We start from the raw sequence: 16,519 nt of genomic DNA, 5'->3' as shown, positions 1-16,519 counted from the left end.
GGTAAAAGGCGAAATGACTTGGGGTCGGCCACCCCTTTCGCTGAGCATTGCGTTGCTAATGATTGACAACGCCCTCGTGCACTGACTTGCCATAGGTTGAATATACCGGCGAGAGAGACTGGACAAGGGATCGTGACTTGAAGAGTTGAAAAAGTATGACTTTTGGCTCTTCTCTCCAAACGCAGTAGAAAACTTGCTTCACCTCCCTATCCAACATCATCCTCCTGGACTACAATCAACTTAACTTCCCTCAATTCCTAAATCATTTTGCTCTTCAGTCTATAGCAACTAGCATCGATCGCACCGTATCGGATCCATTCCACGATCTCAAACCCAGCAGTGGTTCTCGCGACAAAACGCACAAAACCTCCCCGCATCAACCACCACAACCCCGCCATTCCGATCCACCAGGTTCCTACAGAAACACTCCCCGCAACGACACCGCTGAGGCTTCCACGGGGTATCACACGTATCAACCCGCGAGGCCTGTAAAGCGGGAGGGGTCAGTATCCTGGCCCGAAGGTGCGGGTTGCCCGCCTGACGACTGAGGCGGAACGGCAAGGCGGGCAGATGAGCGTGTACTGAGGGCGGAGGTGGTGACGGAGACGGAGCGTGTTGTCGGCGCCGGGGTGGCGTCGGGGGTCGAGCTGTTGCGCTGCGGTCGTTCATGTCCTCTGAAGACGAGGATAGGAATGGAGAGGTGAGGGGGGATGATCCGGGTGTTGAGCGGACGTAGTCGGGGATGTGGTTCCGGGGGTGGCGGTGGTGATGGAGTTCCGGGGTTATGGAGTCGTCGCTGAAGGAAGGGGATTGTGATGTGAATGTTTCGGATGCGGGGGTCGGTAGGGACGTCCCGGACGAGTCACTTACCCACTGGGTTTCGGGGAAGACTGGCGAGGGCTGCTCGTCGTTCTCGATGCTTGGGATGATATCGAATGACGTCTCTGTTGGTTCTTCTCTCTCGGGGCGTAATCTGGACCTATGGGCGTCTCTCCATGGAGAGAGTAGATAATGGGCTGGGAGACGAGCGCGCTGTGTGGTCTCCCAGTACGAGGGGCCGGGAGGCCAGTGGATGTATGACTGCGTGCTGTGACGGTGTTCGTCATCGCTGTTGTCTCTGTCATATCTTGGCGCTGCGTAGCCCAGGTAATCGCATCGAGGATCTTCGAACGTCTCTTGTTCCTCATAGTGGGAGTTTGAAGGATGAGGTATGTTGCCAAAGAAGGGTGAGCCCTGCGACGGTGGGAATGGGCTGCGGGCCGGAGATGAGAGTTGAGGGTGACGGTTGCGGCGGTGGGTATACATCGTGCCTCTGTTTGGCCGGTTTGACGGAGGCGTGTAGAGAATTCGGTCTCGTTCAGTATTTTGGGAATCAGTCAGAACTGTAGTGCTTGATATACGGAGGCATGATCATTAGGTAGGTAGGCTAAAGATCCTCTTTTGTATCATGATATCTCAGGAAATCAATAGCCAGTGATTCACAACAAAGTAGGACTCCCATGAAACAACGCGGTTTAACAAGCAAGACCTCGTAGTGATTGGGATATAATTACGGTATGCCAGAAGATTGATTCATCGTTTCGGTCGGGGGCTCGGAAGTTTGGTTGCTGGTGTCACGTCAACCTGAGACTGCCTTGGTTTGCCGTATCGTCAGGCGTTAAGTATACTGTCATAGACCCAGGTTTGGAGGGTGTTTGCATCCTACAGTTAGTCATCATGCTGCTATTGCTTGGGAGGAAAGCCTAGGGATCATCGCCAAGTTCATCGGCATCGAAGCAACCGGACATCCATTCCAAGCTTGTACCAGATGCTGGTGAAGTTATGAGGTTTCAATTCGAGAAATAATGTTAGCTAAGATGCAAGCGAAACTTATTCTCCTCTGTAGCATCGACCGTACAACCATCAGCTCCTACCCAAACGTTGTTCTTTGGCCTGATATGTTCCTTGATATCTGATGAGTGAGGCTCAGCATCATTGTACCGAACCCAACTATACATAAAGCTCGAATCAATTCATGATGAAAAGCTAAACCAACAGGACAGAGAACCCCGATGGAGGCGGTGAAGGTTTCTGTGAGGGGCTTCCTTCCTTGTAAAAATTCACCGGGGAGCACATCTCCCTCGCCTCACATTGCCCGCTCAAAGAAACTAAGAAAAGCCCAACGAAGGTATAAACTATATACGCTATAGACCGATTTTCATTCTCGTTCCTCTGTCACGTATTCGTCCCCACAGTAACTCAGGACAATCAAAAGCAAACCAACCCAACGAACTCACCCCTAGCTAGCACATCCTCTACCACCTCAATCTCTACACTTCCAATGCCGAACGCCCCAATGGCCCCGATGAATCCTGATCCTGCCGACGACGAGAGCGACCCTGAGCTGCAGGACTTTGTGCCAGCACCGAACCTCGCGAAACCACGGATGTAAATACTGAGAGCTTCCCCCTTCCCGTCCACCCCACCTCCGCCACGGAGCGACCGCCTCGGGCCCCACCAGCCCCGCCACACCCCGGCTGCGCCTCCGCCCCACATCGGCAGACGACCACGGCCCCCCGAGACGAGGGAAATTTTCGGTCCTTACTCCGGGAACATGACGTCAGCGTCTACTCTTCGGATTTTGCGCTCTCGGGCTCTGGCCAAACGTCGGGCTGGGTTCATCGCAGTCTCGCAAGAAAAATTGCCATGGAGTTTCCGGCTGAAGTATCAGCCGATGTATCCGCAATGTTGTGCGTTTGTCACCAAATACAGCTTCTATACCTATAAGCCCCACCTCGTCACCTGTAATCGCTTCTTGCTCATCATTCACTTATCAAGCATACAATGTTCATCTAGAGATAAAATTGAAATCTACAGAAAGGCCATATTCATTCCCCTTCAAGTATGTGCACAGAATAGACAATACAATTACCACAAACCTCGGCCGTTCAGTAAGACGTCTCTTTTGCTCGTTTCCGTCCGAGCATGTCAAAACCCATGCAGGTATCGCTGTCATGATGCATATAACCACACCCAATGCAATGCTATGCTGCTTTCACAGTCTATGCCGTCCTCATCACTCTCTCGTCTACTTGCGTCCTCTCGGCACCGTGCTCTCTGCAAATCGGATGCCTCTCCTCGTCGGGGGAACTCTCTCTCCACCTTCGTCATCTGAATCATCATCCTGATTTGAGCCGAGCGCAGCCTCCCTACGGCGTCTCTCAGCAGGCGTCTCTCCGCTGTCCAAATCCTCCTCGCTCTGGTTCGACAGAACCGCCAGTCTGCGCTTCTTCTCAGCAGCCGTCTCCTCGTCACCCTCGGCGTCTGCTTGTTGCGCGGGTGCCGGTGGCAAGGCTGGCGCCGTGTTCACCCGCTGAGGCGTGAAAGAGCCAGAACGTTTCTCGTTGGAATCGCTTCCAATCTTGATGGTCGGAATGTTGGCATGTCTGTCAGCCGGCGAAGGAATATCTCCCTTTGCAATTGACTTTACGCGCTGAGAAGCAGTGGACTGGTCCACAACCTGTCGCCGGGTCTTGTCGTCGAGCTTTTGAACTTCACGAATGAAGTCCTCCTTTGTCATGCGCTGGCCAACTCCACCAATCGTAAATCTGATGTGTCGGTCATCCTCCTTTTGACCTTCTGCAGCGTTCTTCGCGTTGCCGGCACCTCCGCCCAGGTATTTCTGCCATCCTGACTTTGCAGGTGTCTTCGCCGTGCCGTCGGCGCTTGACTCTCCGTTGTTTTCGTCTTCAGCCGCAGGCTTCTCCGATGCTTTTAGAAGACCTCCCATGCCAAGGTACTTAAGACTTTGCTGGGTAAGGCCTGTTCCAGGTTCCTTGGGAGCCTTTGACGATGGCAATTCGTAAGTCTTGATAACTTCTCCATCCTCATCTTCGACAATAATCTATGTATTTGTTAGTATCTTTTCTCGCCCATCACCAATCTGGAGAAACTCACGGTATTGCCGAACTGGAAGGCTCGAGCTGGCTCATGCCGTCTATCGGCTTTGCTCTTCTCCTTGCGCTTCTCCACTTCTGACGTGTACACATCCCCGACCTTCTTTTTGAACGAATCCAGGGTCCAGTTGAACTTTTCACCTTGCTTTGAATGGGCAGCCGCAATAGCCGACATGTCGGTTTCGACTGGTACGCGATGATGAGCTTCAGCCTCCGCAACTGCCTCTGCTCTACTTTCAGAGCGCTCGACAGTCAGCACGTCTCCATCCTCATTCTCGACCACCAAGTTGTCTCCTTCCTCGTAGATGGAAATCTTGGGTGGCGTTTGCGTTCTGCTAGATCCCTCATCGGGGGATGGTGTGATCTCTTCGTCGTCCTTCTCCGGGTCTCTCGCGCGACCTCTTTCAGAGTCGCGCCTAGGGGTCGTAGTGCCTTCGGCGTCGGGTGATTGAGGGTCCTTCTCGTTGAGGAGCGGCTCGCGTTTAGTGGGGAAGATGGCGGATTGGGAAACAGGTCCGCCGGGCCCGATGCCATCGTCCCACTTGTTCTTCTTGCTGCTGCGTTTCCTTGAGGTTGATCGAGCGCGAGACTTCGTTCCGTCTTCGTCTTTTTGACGTCTCAAGAAAGCGCCAGGGAAGCCTACTGGGGGTAGAGTGCCGGGCGGGAACTCGGGCATCTTGAGCTCTTCTCCTTCGGTGTCGGACATGGTTCGGGCTTGCGATCGAGATTGCGACGAGATTCTCGGCAGGCGGTTCATCCAGGTAGGGCCGTCTTCGGGGGCGGTGGTGTAGGACATGGTGATTGTCAACGTGTTGATGCGCTTGCCGAGAGTAAACACGGCAACGGATGAGCCATGAACAATGATGGACGAAATGACTAGGAATGTCACGATGGGCCAGATGACCGCAACGAGTGTTCTGTGTTCGATATCTTCCGGCGGGGTGTCGGAAAGCGGCACGGGCGTCTCCCACTGCAACTCAGCGCGAGCTAGAATGGCGACGAAAATGGCACCGACGCCGATGGGACCAAAGTGACCAGCGAAAACTGCCTCACGCCAAGTTTTGATGTCCGGTATGAATGGCTTCAAGATAAGCATGGCGGGAATGCGTCGGAACAAGATGACGAAAATGGCGATTACAACCAAGCGCCAGGGGGTGATACCCTCAGCGACGTTGTTGTACTGTTCCCAGGGGATGATGGTTCCGAGGAAGACGAAATATGCCAAATTGATCAATAAATCGATGACGTTGGACACGTGAGATTCTTCCGTCTTTGAGGAGAACCAACCGTCGTTTGAGAAACCTACACCGGCAGCGAAGCCGACTAGTAGATCGTCCATACCGAGCAGACTACCAGCACCGGCACAGAACAAAGCGAGCACGAAGTAGAAGACCAGGAAACTCTCCCGATCAATCAGATCGCGCTCCTCTGCAAACTTGATGCCGTGACGTGCGATGTAGCCAACGAGGAAGCCGAAAATGGCGCCAAAGATGCACTCATAGAGAATCGTGTAGACAATCCAGTGAAATGTCGTTTTCCGGGCATCCATGTGCTCCTGGATCAGGTAGATTCCGAGGTAGACGAAAGGGAAGGCCATGCCGTCGTTGCAGCCGGACTCTGCCGACAAAAGATCTCGCAAATGCTTGGGAACTCGCTTGGCGAATTTGCCCTTACCGACGACGGAAGAGGCCAAGACAGGATCGGTAGCAGTGACACAGGCGGCAATGACCAAACTCTCGAGCCAGGATAACGGGTCAATGAGCCACCAGATGAAGAGACTGACAATGAGCCAGCCAAACATCATGACGGGGATCAGCAGAAGAGTGACGGATCTCCAGTGCTTCTCCATGTAGAACTTTGGCAATTCGACACCGACGGCGAAACATTGGACGACGAGAACAATGCGGGAGAATTCGATGGTAACCAAGTCGACATTTCCCCAACTTTTCGGGTCGATCAGATTGGCGGCGTGGGGGCCAAAGATAATACCACAGATGGTGGCAACGGTAGCTTCACCAATGTACATCTTCTCCTTGATGATAGAGGAGCACAGCATGAAAAGTGTGGTGAAGCCGCCCAAGATGATGTACACCAAGTGCGGCTTCGTGATTGAGAGGTGATCCCACGCCATGGTGGCGGAATTGGGAGGTTATCTCTATGTGTGGGTGTTTATTCGGTTGGCGTTGGTGGAATACTAGGAATTCGTCGCAAGCCGTGTTACTTGGGGTCGCTCAACCGCCGGCAGCAAAGGGAATGTAAGCTGGGCCTGGCGAAGGGCGCGAAACTCCCCAGTCAATGGATTGCGTCCCGAGAGCGAGGATGGCTCGATGCATTCGAGGGAAAAGTCGGCGTGCCAAGAGGCAGATGGGCCTAAGGTAAGGAAAGGATCGGGAGGTGTCGAATCGAGTCGAGTCGAGGAAAGTGAGAGAAGCGGATACAAAGTCTAGGAGCTATGAGGTCACCAAGCGGGTGTTGCCTCTTGGTGCGCGTTGATCGGCTTCTTGTGCGCCTCGTTCGGGATTGCGACTTCTGGGTGAAGATGTCGCGACAATGGACGTCCTGGTAACAATGTCGACGAAATCTCGGGTCAGTATCGATAGACCTCGAGGGTTTACATGAACAAAAAGAGCGACAGAAACTAGGAAAAGCTTCGGGGTTCATGGAACCTAAGTATGTCGCAGGGAAAAGACAGCCAAGATGTTGGCGTACTGATAGCAGAGGATGATCCATGCAAGAAAAAAAGCCAGGCCCCGCTTAGCGCCAGTTGGTGGGGGGTACCACTGGGGCGTGGACCTGGCAAGCCTGGGGGGCAATACCTAGGTACCTGGAAGGCAAGCCGCAAGTGGGAGAGAAAGAACCATTTTCTGCTCTTTTTTCCCGGGCTGCGTTCCCAGTGGTTCTTGCTGTCCGCCGTCGGTGGGAGGCGCATGGCGGCATGGCTTGGGGGGGGGGTTTGCTTACGTTGGTGTCTATTGTCTGGTACCTCGAAAGTACCGACGGGATAGTCGTCGTCCTTCCGTTGCAGCTTGCCGTACAGAGTAAACCTTGCCAATCCATCACTCGAACGGTGCCGGTGCCGTCTTCCGGCTGTATTCTGCCCGCACTTGACTTGCTACGTCTATAAAGTTCAAAGACAGACATTCATCAGCTTGTAGGGGATGCGAACCCGCGGAATAAGGTTGTCTCAGTGGTGGCTCACTGGCTCTACCGATATCGCGCCTCAGATTTGGGTTCGTCTGGCAGGGTTGATCAGGTTGCGTACTACGTAGGTTCTTGATGTCTGCTCATCTACACTAGACGCCCTGCGGATGAACCATGCCTGATTACGGGCTAGTCTTGTCCCGGCTTTTGAAGTAGCACGCACACGCCCTCGGATGCGATGCGATACGATAGGGACTAGGGAGCACGTCGTGTGAGACATGCTGCCCAGAGCCACGTTCCACTGCAACGGGCCAGATCCTTCTCTGTGTGCAAAGCACCTTGTTCTGAAATCCGCGTCTTCCATTGTTTTGGTGACCGGCACTCGGGACCGATGGGAATGCGACACGCATACTTCTCACACATTGCAGCGCCATGATGCGCTGGGGGCAACTGAGAGGAAGTTCGAAACTCCAAGAGGATAACAAAGGAGCCCAATGACGAGGGTACAGATGATAGTGTAGTGTCAGCGGTGCTCGGTTCCAGACGGTGAATGGCCCATGTATGCCAAGCGGCTCAAAACAAGGATGTACCCAAAGTGACCGACTTGTTGCCATGACTGGCCGCGTGGTGTCGTAATCACCCCCGGGAGGCGGTTAATCTCTTTTGTCGCACAGAAAAAAGTCGCATACGGAGAGACGGGGTTAGGATGGCATGAGATAAAGCGCCGTTGAGCGGAGTCGAAAACTTGAGCCTCTTTCTGCCGGGTTGAGCGACGGACGGTGTCGCTTGTTGATTGACTTGATATCAGTTCACCGATACGTCTTGCAGTAACCCCTCATTCGCAACGCATGTCGTTGAAAACCCCAGATTTCGGATCTGGTGTATGCACCGATTTGCCATGGACTATCTGTAAGGGTCCATTACTTGTGTCAATCCTACAGAGTCTTGTCCTTCTTGGAGTCTCTTGACGAACCGTTGGCAAAAGCTTGACCGGTGTCTTTTTGGTGCCATTTTGACAGTTCTTGGTGAGTTTGTGCGACTTGGATTGGGTCTCCCAAGGCTCCAAGCATTGGCGGCGTGATTTTGTGCCGCGAGGTTGCTGGCCAAGCCAGTTCGCGAGATCGCCAACTCCATTTGGAGGCTCGGCGCCCAGAGGAGGCGGCGTCACCGCCCACTTTTTTTCGGGTTGTCGTGGAGAGGCTGGCTCGAGTCATGACTGTGTTGTTGATATGTTGTATCAGTCGGCAGCTTGAATCCTGCACACATTACTGCTATAACGTCAAATGTAATCGGAATTTCTCGAAGCGTCTGGTCGTCAAGTGTGGTGATGATAGTGTGGTGCTTTCTTGGTGAGGTTGAAGAATGGTACGTAGTGACATCTGAGGTGAGGTGAGGTGAGGCGAGGCAAGAAATAATGGAAGGATGCCGAAGTTCCTCCACATTCGTCCCGTTCCTTCCCTCGTCTTTCAAAGTTTCTGTGTGAGGAAAGTGCAGTCGGCACAAGACTGAAGGTACTTCCGGGATACTTCCGCACGGTTCCCACTGCGACTGCCATTCCACACTTCCACTCCAGTCTCCAGGTCCTCAGCCAGCCAATCCACAGTATTGTTTTTTCCTTCAGGTTCCTTCCCACTGCCACTAGGAAGATTTGGACCCTGGTCTCGTCGCAATGTTTTTCTTCCTTTCTTTCTTTCTTTTTTTCTGCCCGTCCCTTGCTCCGCCGGAGAATGGCAAGGTGACAATCAACGCCCGTGTTATTGCAGTCGCTCTCGCTATCCATGACAATAACAACTGCTGGTATCCGGTCCAGGAAAACGAAAACTCTACTCCCTGACGGCACTCCAAGAATACCTTATCTCCTGACTAGCGACAATCAACCTGAATACAGCACATCAGCTGCGGCTGGCCTAGGATCTCTCAACAATTTGTGCCAAATTCAAATACATAACATCAACAATTCCAGTGAGACGTCGCACTCGCCGGGGCTGCCGGGCCTCTCTCGGAGTGGCCTGCACTCAATCGATTGCTCACTCGCGCTCTCTTCAAGCTACCTTACTGTGTTAGTAGGTACTTTGAGAGGTGGGCATGCCACGTTCCGCCTCGATTTCTCACTCTCCCACCACCCTCCGCCCTCCTCCTCCGCGGTCCGCCAGACTTTCGCGGCACTCCATCCCCCAGGCCCGTCCTCCTTTTCCCCCGTACCCGCCAATAGCCTTTTCGTCTCTTCATCTCTAGCCACGCCGTCTCACATTAGCCAACAGCCTCGCTTCGCATCGTTTGGTCCGAACATCCCATCCTCGCCCTCCCAACTCATCTTCTGGGTAATGTCTATTGTTCCCCAGGACAAGCACGTATTCAATCGCAAGGAGCCCGCACCAATCATGGCTTGACCTACTCAACTACTGCATGCCCATCCAACCCTCAGAAGACTGCCCTGCTGTAACCCCTCCTCTCTCTCTCTCCCCATCCCACCCCTCCAATTCGCTCACATGCGCCGCGACGTCACCAATCCCTTTACCTTCATTCGCCCATGATTCAGCAAGCCAAGAGTCTAAGTCAACGACCACCCGCGATCTACTCGTCACTCCGCATATTCGGTCTACGATGCGTCTTCTGAGTCTTGACATGCCAATCTTTTCCCTGACGAACTCCTTCTGCCCCGTTTTCCCACTCATACTAGTCGACAAACACCCTTGCCTCTCTCCATCACTCTATTTGCACTAGACCTGAAGAACCCCCGACTCGCTGCCAAAAGCTTGCGCGAATAGCGCACTACACTTCACCTTCCTGTTTGACCGTACTACGGATTGCTTGGCTGCAGGCAAAGAACACAGCAATGCTTGGTGTTGACGCAACACGAGTCGAAGAGCTGTTTCCACCCATCGTTTCCTCATGCCCGCACACATCGGTTGACGGAACTCTCTGTTTTGTCTGTTTACGCTTTGATGTTTGCTCATCCTTCTTTTGTAACGTGCATTTTGCTTGGGTTGTGTCACCGCGGATGACTGATTCTCCACAAGCTGAACCAGTCTCGGCACACGGATGGCGCCGTTTGGGCCAACTGATCAGCCCTGCATGGCCGTTCCGGTGCCGCCGTTCGGCCGTTGACCGTAGAGGCATTGTCGATCTCGGCCTTTTGCGTTTCGTGCAGCAACCATTCCCAGTCCCATCAACTGAAGTTATACCGGATCTCTCTCTCAACTCTCAACTCTCCCCGCAACAAGTCTGACTTTCAGACCAGACTCGGCTGTGCATTTCTTACGTTCCACTGCCTTTCCTGAACATTTTCCGCCTTCATCGGCCCGATGATGGGACCCCGCTTCGGGGACTCGGACCCGCTGAGGCCTGGAGATCTCATTCAGCCCTCACTCATCCCCACAACTAACCCACAACCATCAAATCATCGCAATAGAATCCCAGACTTCGCTGCAAGCCAGCAACTCACTTCGAGTCAGAATTCATCACTTAAGCGTCGATGGTTTAGTGGTAAAATTCTCCGTTGCCACCAAGCAGCGTCGGGGAGCCGGGGGTTCGATTCCCCCTCGACGCAACCTTTTGCTTTTGCATGATGTTTAGAAAGCCTTTTGCTCAAGGAAATATCTCATTCACTGCTGGTAGAGCTCTATCATTGTATCTGTGTACTTCGTTTGACTTGCATGAGCTTACTTCAGGTGCCAATGCCTTTGCAGAAATGTTTGCAACACATTGGTGACTTCTCCAGTGAAGGCAGTGAGTTGACGAGGGTTTCCACCTTCCACAGACATAAGAGTAGGCTCTCTGACTGAATCATTCATAACATGTTTGGGTCAGAGTGGTTGTAAGTCATGAAGAGAGACTCACGCAAACCTGCATTACCATCTTTATCGCAGCCTCCTCTAGGAGTGAGTTTGTTTGACTCTCTTGTAATGCTGCGGCAATGCCTCAAGTAATTCTGAAGCAAGGTATATAAGTATGAACACGGAACTCGGTTAGAACCAATAGGACTCTCATCATCGAAGCAAGACGTAACAGACAACAGACAGACACAACATCATCGCAAAGACAACCAAAATCAGGAAGTCAAGCAAGAGACAACCTCCACAATGGCCAAAGGCAAAATTTTCAAGAGCAGACGTCGCGTCGAATTGAAAAGGGAGATTGAAGAAGAACAGCACGGATACTATGACGCCGCCCCAAGCTCAAGCCAGCAAAGCCAAGGCAGCATCGGCGGCACCAACGAAGACAGCGGCGTCCCCGGCCCACACCAGCTCGTCTGGCCCTTCTCCTACGCGGTATTCCAAGCCCACGCGGCCAGCCAGAGCGACGGCGGCGCGAGGCTTCTCGAGGATGCCAGGTGGAAGTGCTGCAACTGCGGCTATTACAATGCGATGCCCGCCCACGGGTTGAGGCTGATGCACTGCCGGAACCCTGAGGGGTGCGTGGTGAACCCGGGGACTTTGCAGGTGCACGCTGGACCTGCTTCGTGTTGTGCGATTGTTGGGCCCGAGGGGGCTTGGACGCCGATGGACGTCTTGGATTTGAGGTTTCGTAGTGAGGAGGCGATGATGGGGGCGAGGGGAGATTGATGATATTGGCAGTGCTTGGAGCTATGATAGAGTTACGGTAGCCTAGGTAGTAGTTAGTTTGATACCCTATTTTGAACACACTCTTTTTTGGAAGGATCATGAAGTTTCTCAGTCTCAAGGTTCAACATGTCCCAATCTATGTCTAGGTAGATGTGACCATATGCTATGGTTCGGGTTCATGGTATAGTTGCACAGTACGCCCACGCTTGCGTAAGTATAGGAGTTATTAGTATCGACATGCTCATGCCTGTCCTCAATGAGACTTGGCTGATGAAGTTTGATTGAGCCAGATCTCACAGCCAGACCTTGTAGGTGAGTTACTCCGCCTGGGTCTCTCGACGTCTGGAGGCAATTGAGGCCTTGCGCACCTACTAGACGCTTATCGAGTTATTCTTGATGGTGCTTGCGCGAGTTTTCCTGATGTTTGGCTTAGAAGAACAGTCGTTGATCTAAGTGCTTGGCTGTGACGCGCGATGAGTGCGAAGTACTTACAACACGAGTCTCTGAGTCTTGGGGGAACCGGAGAAGATGCCAATAGCTAAAGAATTTTCCTGAATCACATTGATGTCTTCGCAAAAGTCGAACTACAAATATCGCGAGGATGAACGCCGACATGACAGACCTGGAACTCAGTCTTCCACCTACACGAAACCCAACTCAAACCATTGCTCAGCCGCAATACATAACCTGAATAATATTTCGCTTTCCCATCCACCAAGATGTCTCTCTGTATGGTCCCTCTAACACTACAAGAATTTGAATCTCTAGACCCGCCCGAAGTCTTCCGGGAATACTGCTTCTGGACATGCTGCCGGTGCTTCACGGACGGCAACCGTATGCCGGCCGAGCCCGCGACCCAGGTCTGTCGAAATGACGGCGACCGGCCCTGCTGTCGTGGTTATGGGCTACACGGTATCCATGTTGGGCCGTGTCAGTGGTGCGTGGTTTGGATGCCTAGGTTACTCTTGTTGGCTTGTATGAGGGCGGTTGAGATTGATGAGGTCAGGATGTGGTGAGGATGGGAGAGGACGTCTTGCGGTTACAAGGTTTGAGACCCGTACAGTAGAGAGGGTTATGACAGAGAAAATCCCGCATCTGATAGTATAGTCATATGAACACAGTCATCTTGACAATGGAATGAGATTGGCTTAGCCGATCATCGACTGAGTATCATTTGAGGAAACCCGCCTCCACCACCGGTCCATACTGCAAATACTCCATCAAAGCCTAGGGAGTGTCAGGTTCACCAACCGATAAGATGTGATAGAATGACCGCTTCGTCGCCAGTTGTCGTGCGCTCTCGTAGGTGCTGCTACATCTACTTATGTGATCACGTTCAACTTTCCCCAAGTAATCAGGAAGAAAACCCAGAAGGGCAGTGATGAGAAGCGAGACTCTGACTGTTGGTTGCCTCCCCTTGTCGTCTAAGCCTCCTCCACCTCATGAACTCATCGTCTGATGTCTTATTTGCTTGGGGCCAACATCACGTTGCAACCTGGTGGCCGAAGCTCATTCACCAGAACGCAATATGCTAGGATTAAATGCCTCTGAATCACTGCCTTTCTACCTCCTCATGTCAACATCATCTCCTTTGGGTTGGCTTGAAAATGAGATAAATACTGATCCGGATCCTGACTTTCAGTATTTGGACCCCTCTCACATAGTATCTTTCTCACTTACACAGCGAACCTCCTCTGATATCATCAGGTAATTTAAAACGTAAGAGCGACTTAATATCTTGAACACTAAATATCTCGAACTGCCACCATGGCGAAACTCCGGAAGATCAGGATGCCAGTCTTTTGGAACAGTAACCGCCCGTGGAATCTGAAAAGACGGTGCTGGTGGACTTGTTGCAAGTGCGGTACCAGGAACGAATTTGAAGAGGGCCGCACCTTGACACAATGCCGGAAAGCGGATTGCCCTGGAGGAGACGGTCCACATTGGGGGCCTTGTAGTTTCTGCTCGGCATGGGAGCCGGTGAACCTCTTGGGATGAGGAGTGATATGCTACTCTAGCCGTCTTCGTCATCGACGGCGACGGCGACGGCTATAATAGAATAATCTCTAGGGGTTGCCAGTGACAGGCAGTCCGTAGGTTAAATAAGTCTAAGTCTCAGGCACTTGAGTAGTGGAGTACTCATTCGGTACCTCAGAGATAGAACGTAGTCTGAAGTTAGCAAGTAGTTTGAAGTTAGTAGTTGGTCTGAAGAAACTCCAATAGCCTTGAATATTAACCGCATGATTCACATCTCGGAGCGTTTGTGAGACAACTTATCAATCGGCAGAATTCACCATGAGAAGTTGAAGAAAATAAGTCGAATTATCTGTCAAGTACCAAAAATCACAACCTCGGATCCCTCATGCACATAGTAACCATGTAGTAAGAGCCAGATCTTCACCATAAATTTCTTCCAGCCAGTCATGTACTCGAAAATTGAGTCCTCCTCCAACCCCTCGAGACATCCTAGCATCTCCCAACCCACCCGTCTATAAATGACGTTCTAAGGGCAAGAAATGCTACCGAACTGGTTCTTTGTGGCTTGCCACCAGCTAGACTCAACCATGCCGGCATTACATCCAACACCGGTGGTGAAACTCCAAGCGAGGTTGCCGTTGCTGCCGCCGCAGCTGGGACCGCTGACGGCACAGGCGCCGAAGCGCTTGAGGTTATCCCAGAGGCCGCCGCACTTTCCGGGGACGTCGTCGACACCGCTGGCGGTGATGGACCAGCGGTTTTGTGAGTGGCTGCAGGTGGCGGCCGAGGCTAGAGGAGCCATGGTGGCTAGGACGAAGACGGCGGTCGAGGTTGTGAACTTCATTTTGTGGTGGTATTGTGGTGGTATTGTGGTGGTATTGTCGGGGTGATGTGAAGATTGAGGGGGGGAGAGCTTGTGTAGATGCTTGGAGATTGGACCGGATGAGGTTCTTGTGGTGGACTGTGTGTTGAATGGATGGTGATGGCGATGAGGGAAGATCATACTGAGTGGCGGTCTGAGAGACTTATATGCGACTAGAGAAATCAACATCCGAGGTCACCACGGGCTGCATCTTCTTTCAATACAGCATCCATCTAGCTCAAGGAAGCTGCCTAGAATGGGTCTCGGAACAACCCTGCAACGGCGACAAAGCTGAGGAAAGAAGCAGGCATGAGCATCACGAGAATCCTCAACTATCACTCTGGAGCTGTGAGCTGAGTTGGCCCACTCCGGGACAAGGGGGCATCAACACTTAGTGGAGCTTAGCACGAGGGTTTTATCTTGAGAATCATGAGTTGTCAGCTCGAGTGAATGTGAAGAGCTTCCAAGCGGTGAAGCTGACGGCCCAGGCTCTAAGGATCCTTGAATTTTAGATTTGGTATGCCTCTCGGCAGGCACATTCGCAGAGTCCCGAGTCCTCACTGTCCTATTCGGCATTGAGGTTCGCGACTGAATGAGACGGAGACTTGCAAAAAGGACCGGAAATAACCAGGTTGCAGAAACTGATAGTTTGAAGAGTCCAACCATGGACATGCGAAAGCGTCCTGATCGGGACAAAATTACCAGTTACGCGAAGACCTTGATGGGATCCGTGGGGTTGAAGAGTGCTGCGATACGATGGGACATGGGTGTTAATATTCGGCTTACTGTGGGCCAAAGTAGACCCTCTTCGGACCTCTTCAGCAGCCCCGTTTCGGACAGTTCGGCGAGTCAGAAGTGGATTGTATGCCTATGTTCTCGCTGGGGTGAGAGGCCGATGCATCATCGCAGATATGAAGTCGGCAACTCGTAATGTTCCGAGCGTGTGCCTACGCCAAGCCCTCGAAGCCTATTTGCCTCAGAGAAGTGTTTGCAGTTGTAGCCTTAAGACACTTCCAACTGGCTGTTCAGCCTGACTTTCCGTAGTTCTAAGGAAACTTCTCGCTTCGGAGGAACTTGGGTGCTATTGACGATGATGAAGGAAGTCGACTTCATCGCCCGATCCGGTATCATAGATTGAAGGCCATCTGCCGCCTTTCCTCAGAAGGTAACTTTGGTCTTACGAGCTTTCCAAAGATTTAACTTCTCACTCTGTAGAGAAACCGTCTTCATAGACCTTGGTGTGCCTAGTCGACGACATCTGGGGACCCCTACATTAGGCGGCCGATCCCTTCTCTTAGTGAGTACGGAGTGCGGAGTGCCTCATAGGCATTCGTACTCCGTACGAACGCACAGCCAAAACGGGAGTCCGAGATACACAACTCGCTTACAAACGGAGTCTTGCAGGTGACTTGTGCGTTTGTGCTTGCTTACACGGATGTAAGTCCCGCGCGTATGACGATGGGAACAGTTCCAGCCTACTACCGCGCCATCCTCCTTTCCTATCGGGGATGACGAACTCCATGAACTTATGCGGCTGGATAGGTCTCTTTCCATACCAATGGCGGTCAGTTAATAGCCTTCGACCTGAAATAATGAACTTTGTTCTTTTGAAACTTGTCAAGGACTTCACCGATTGTTGGCAAGTCAGTCGTACAACACCATTCCCGTGTATGGAAAGTCCACAGCTTCTTGAAAATCATCGATGAACAGTGATAGTAACTAATGCGAACTACTTGGTGTAGTTCCATTCTCATGGATGGAGTAAGTGAGGCAAATTTCTATCGCCTATGATCAGAACAACATGCCCTCAGTGATTAGCCTCACGTGAGTGGGACTTGGGATGAGTTGCCTTGAAGAACATGCCAACTCAGTTGTGCGTAGGAGCAAACAGCTTTGGTGTAAGGGCTATGCCTTCCAAGACCCCTTGATGTATCACTTGTAATCTCGAAGGTGTAACTTCCAGTTTTAGCAGGACGTCGATTAAGCACATGGAATCGGAATTTCAGGCCAACTCAGCCTCATGTCATGTAGCACTGTCC

General features: G+C 52.1%; 5 protein-coding genes and 1 non-coding gene across 6 annotated transcripts; 2 read left to right on the top strand and 4 right to left on the bottom strand.

The window, feature by feature from the left end:
• Nucleotides 1-327: 327 nt before the first annotated feature.
• On the bottom strand, nt 328-1,305 carry CLUP02_02564 (uncharacterized protein; the record flags this gene model as incomplete). Its single annotated transcript, XM_049281595.1, has 1 exon — nt 328-1,305. One exon carries the CDS (start codon nt 1,303-1,305, stop codon nt 328-330), a length of 978 nt encoding a protein of 325 aa, XP_049138738.1.
• A 1,762-nt stretch (nt 1,306-3,067) lies between these two features.
• Nucleotides 3,068-6,066, bottom strand: CLUP02_02563 (sodium/hydrogen antiporter; the record flags this gene model as incomplete). Its single annotated transcript, XM_049281594.1, has 2 exons — nt 3,068-3,883; nt 3,937-6,066. 2 exons carry the CDS (start codon nt 6,064-6,066, stop codon nt 3,068-3,070), a joined length of 2,946 nt encoding a protein of 981 aa, XP_049138737.1.
• Nucleotides 6,067-6,166: 100 nt separating this feature from the next.
• CLUP02_02562 (uncharacterized protein) lies at nt 6,167-8,631 on the bottom strand (the record flags this gene model as incomplete). Its single annotated transcript, XM_049281593.1, has 12 exons — nt 6,167-6,305; nt 6,398-6,494; nt 6,645-7,022; nt 7,075-7,171; nt 7,228-7,237; nt 7,300-7,331; nt 7,415-7,692; nt 7,766-7,861; nt 7,923-7,983; nt 8,050-8,280; nt 8,346-8,455; nt 8,517-8,631. The coding sequence occupies 12 exons, from the start codon at nt 8,629-8,631 to the stop codon at nt 6,167-6,169; spliced, it is 1,644 nt and encodes a 547-aa protein (XP_049138736.1).
• A 1,914-nt stretch (nt 8,632-10,545) lies between these two features.
• On the top strand, nt 10,546-10,626 carry CLUP02_tRNA070. Its single transcript has one exon. It is a non-coding gene; the product is annotated as a tRNA-Gly (tRNA).
• A 532-nt stretch (nt 10,627-11,158) lies between these two features.
• CLUP02_02561 (uncharacterized protein) lies at nt 11,159-11,641 on the top strand (the record flags this gene model as incomplete). The annotated part of the gene is made up of 1 exon (XM_049281592.1): nt 11,159-11,641. The coding sequence occupies one exon, from the start codon at nt 11,159-11,161 to the stop codon at nt 11,639-11,641; it is 483 nt and encodes a 160-aa protein (XP_049138735.1).
• A 2,503-nt stretch (nt 11,642-14,144) lies between these two features.
• On the bottom strand, nt 14,145-14,462 carry CLUP02_02560 (uncharacterized protein; the record flags this gene model as incomplete). Its single annotated transcript, XM_049281591.1, has 1 exon — nt 14,145-14,462. One exon carries the CDS (start codon nt 14,460-14,462, stop codon nt 14,145-14,147), a length of 318 nt encoding a protein of 105 aa, XP_049138734.1.
• Nucleotides 14,463-16,519: the final 2,057 nt, after the last annotated feature.

Source organism: Colletotrichum lupini, chromosome 2 (genome assembly GCF_023278565.1).
Source record: "Colletotrichum lupini chromosome 2, complete sequence".
NCBI lineage: Eukaryota > Fungi > Ascomycota > Sordariomycetes > Glomerellales > Glomerellaceae > Colletotrichum > Colletotrichum lupini.
The sequence above is the reverse complement of the archived record's forward strand: the minus strand, read 5'-3'. Positions and strand labels throughout refer to the sequence as shown.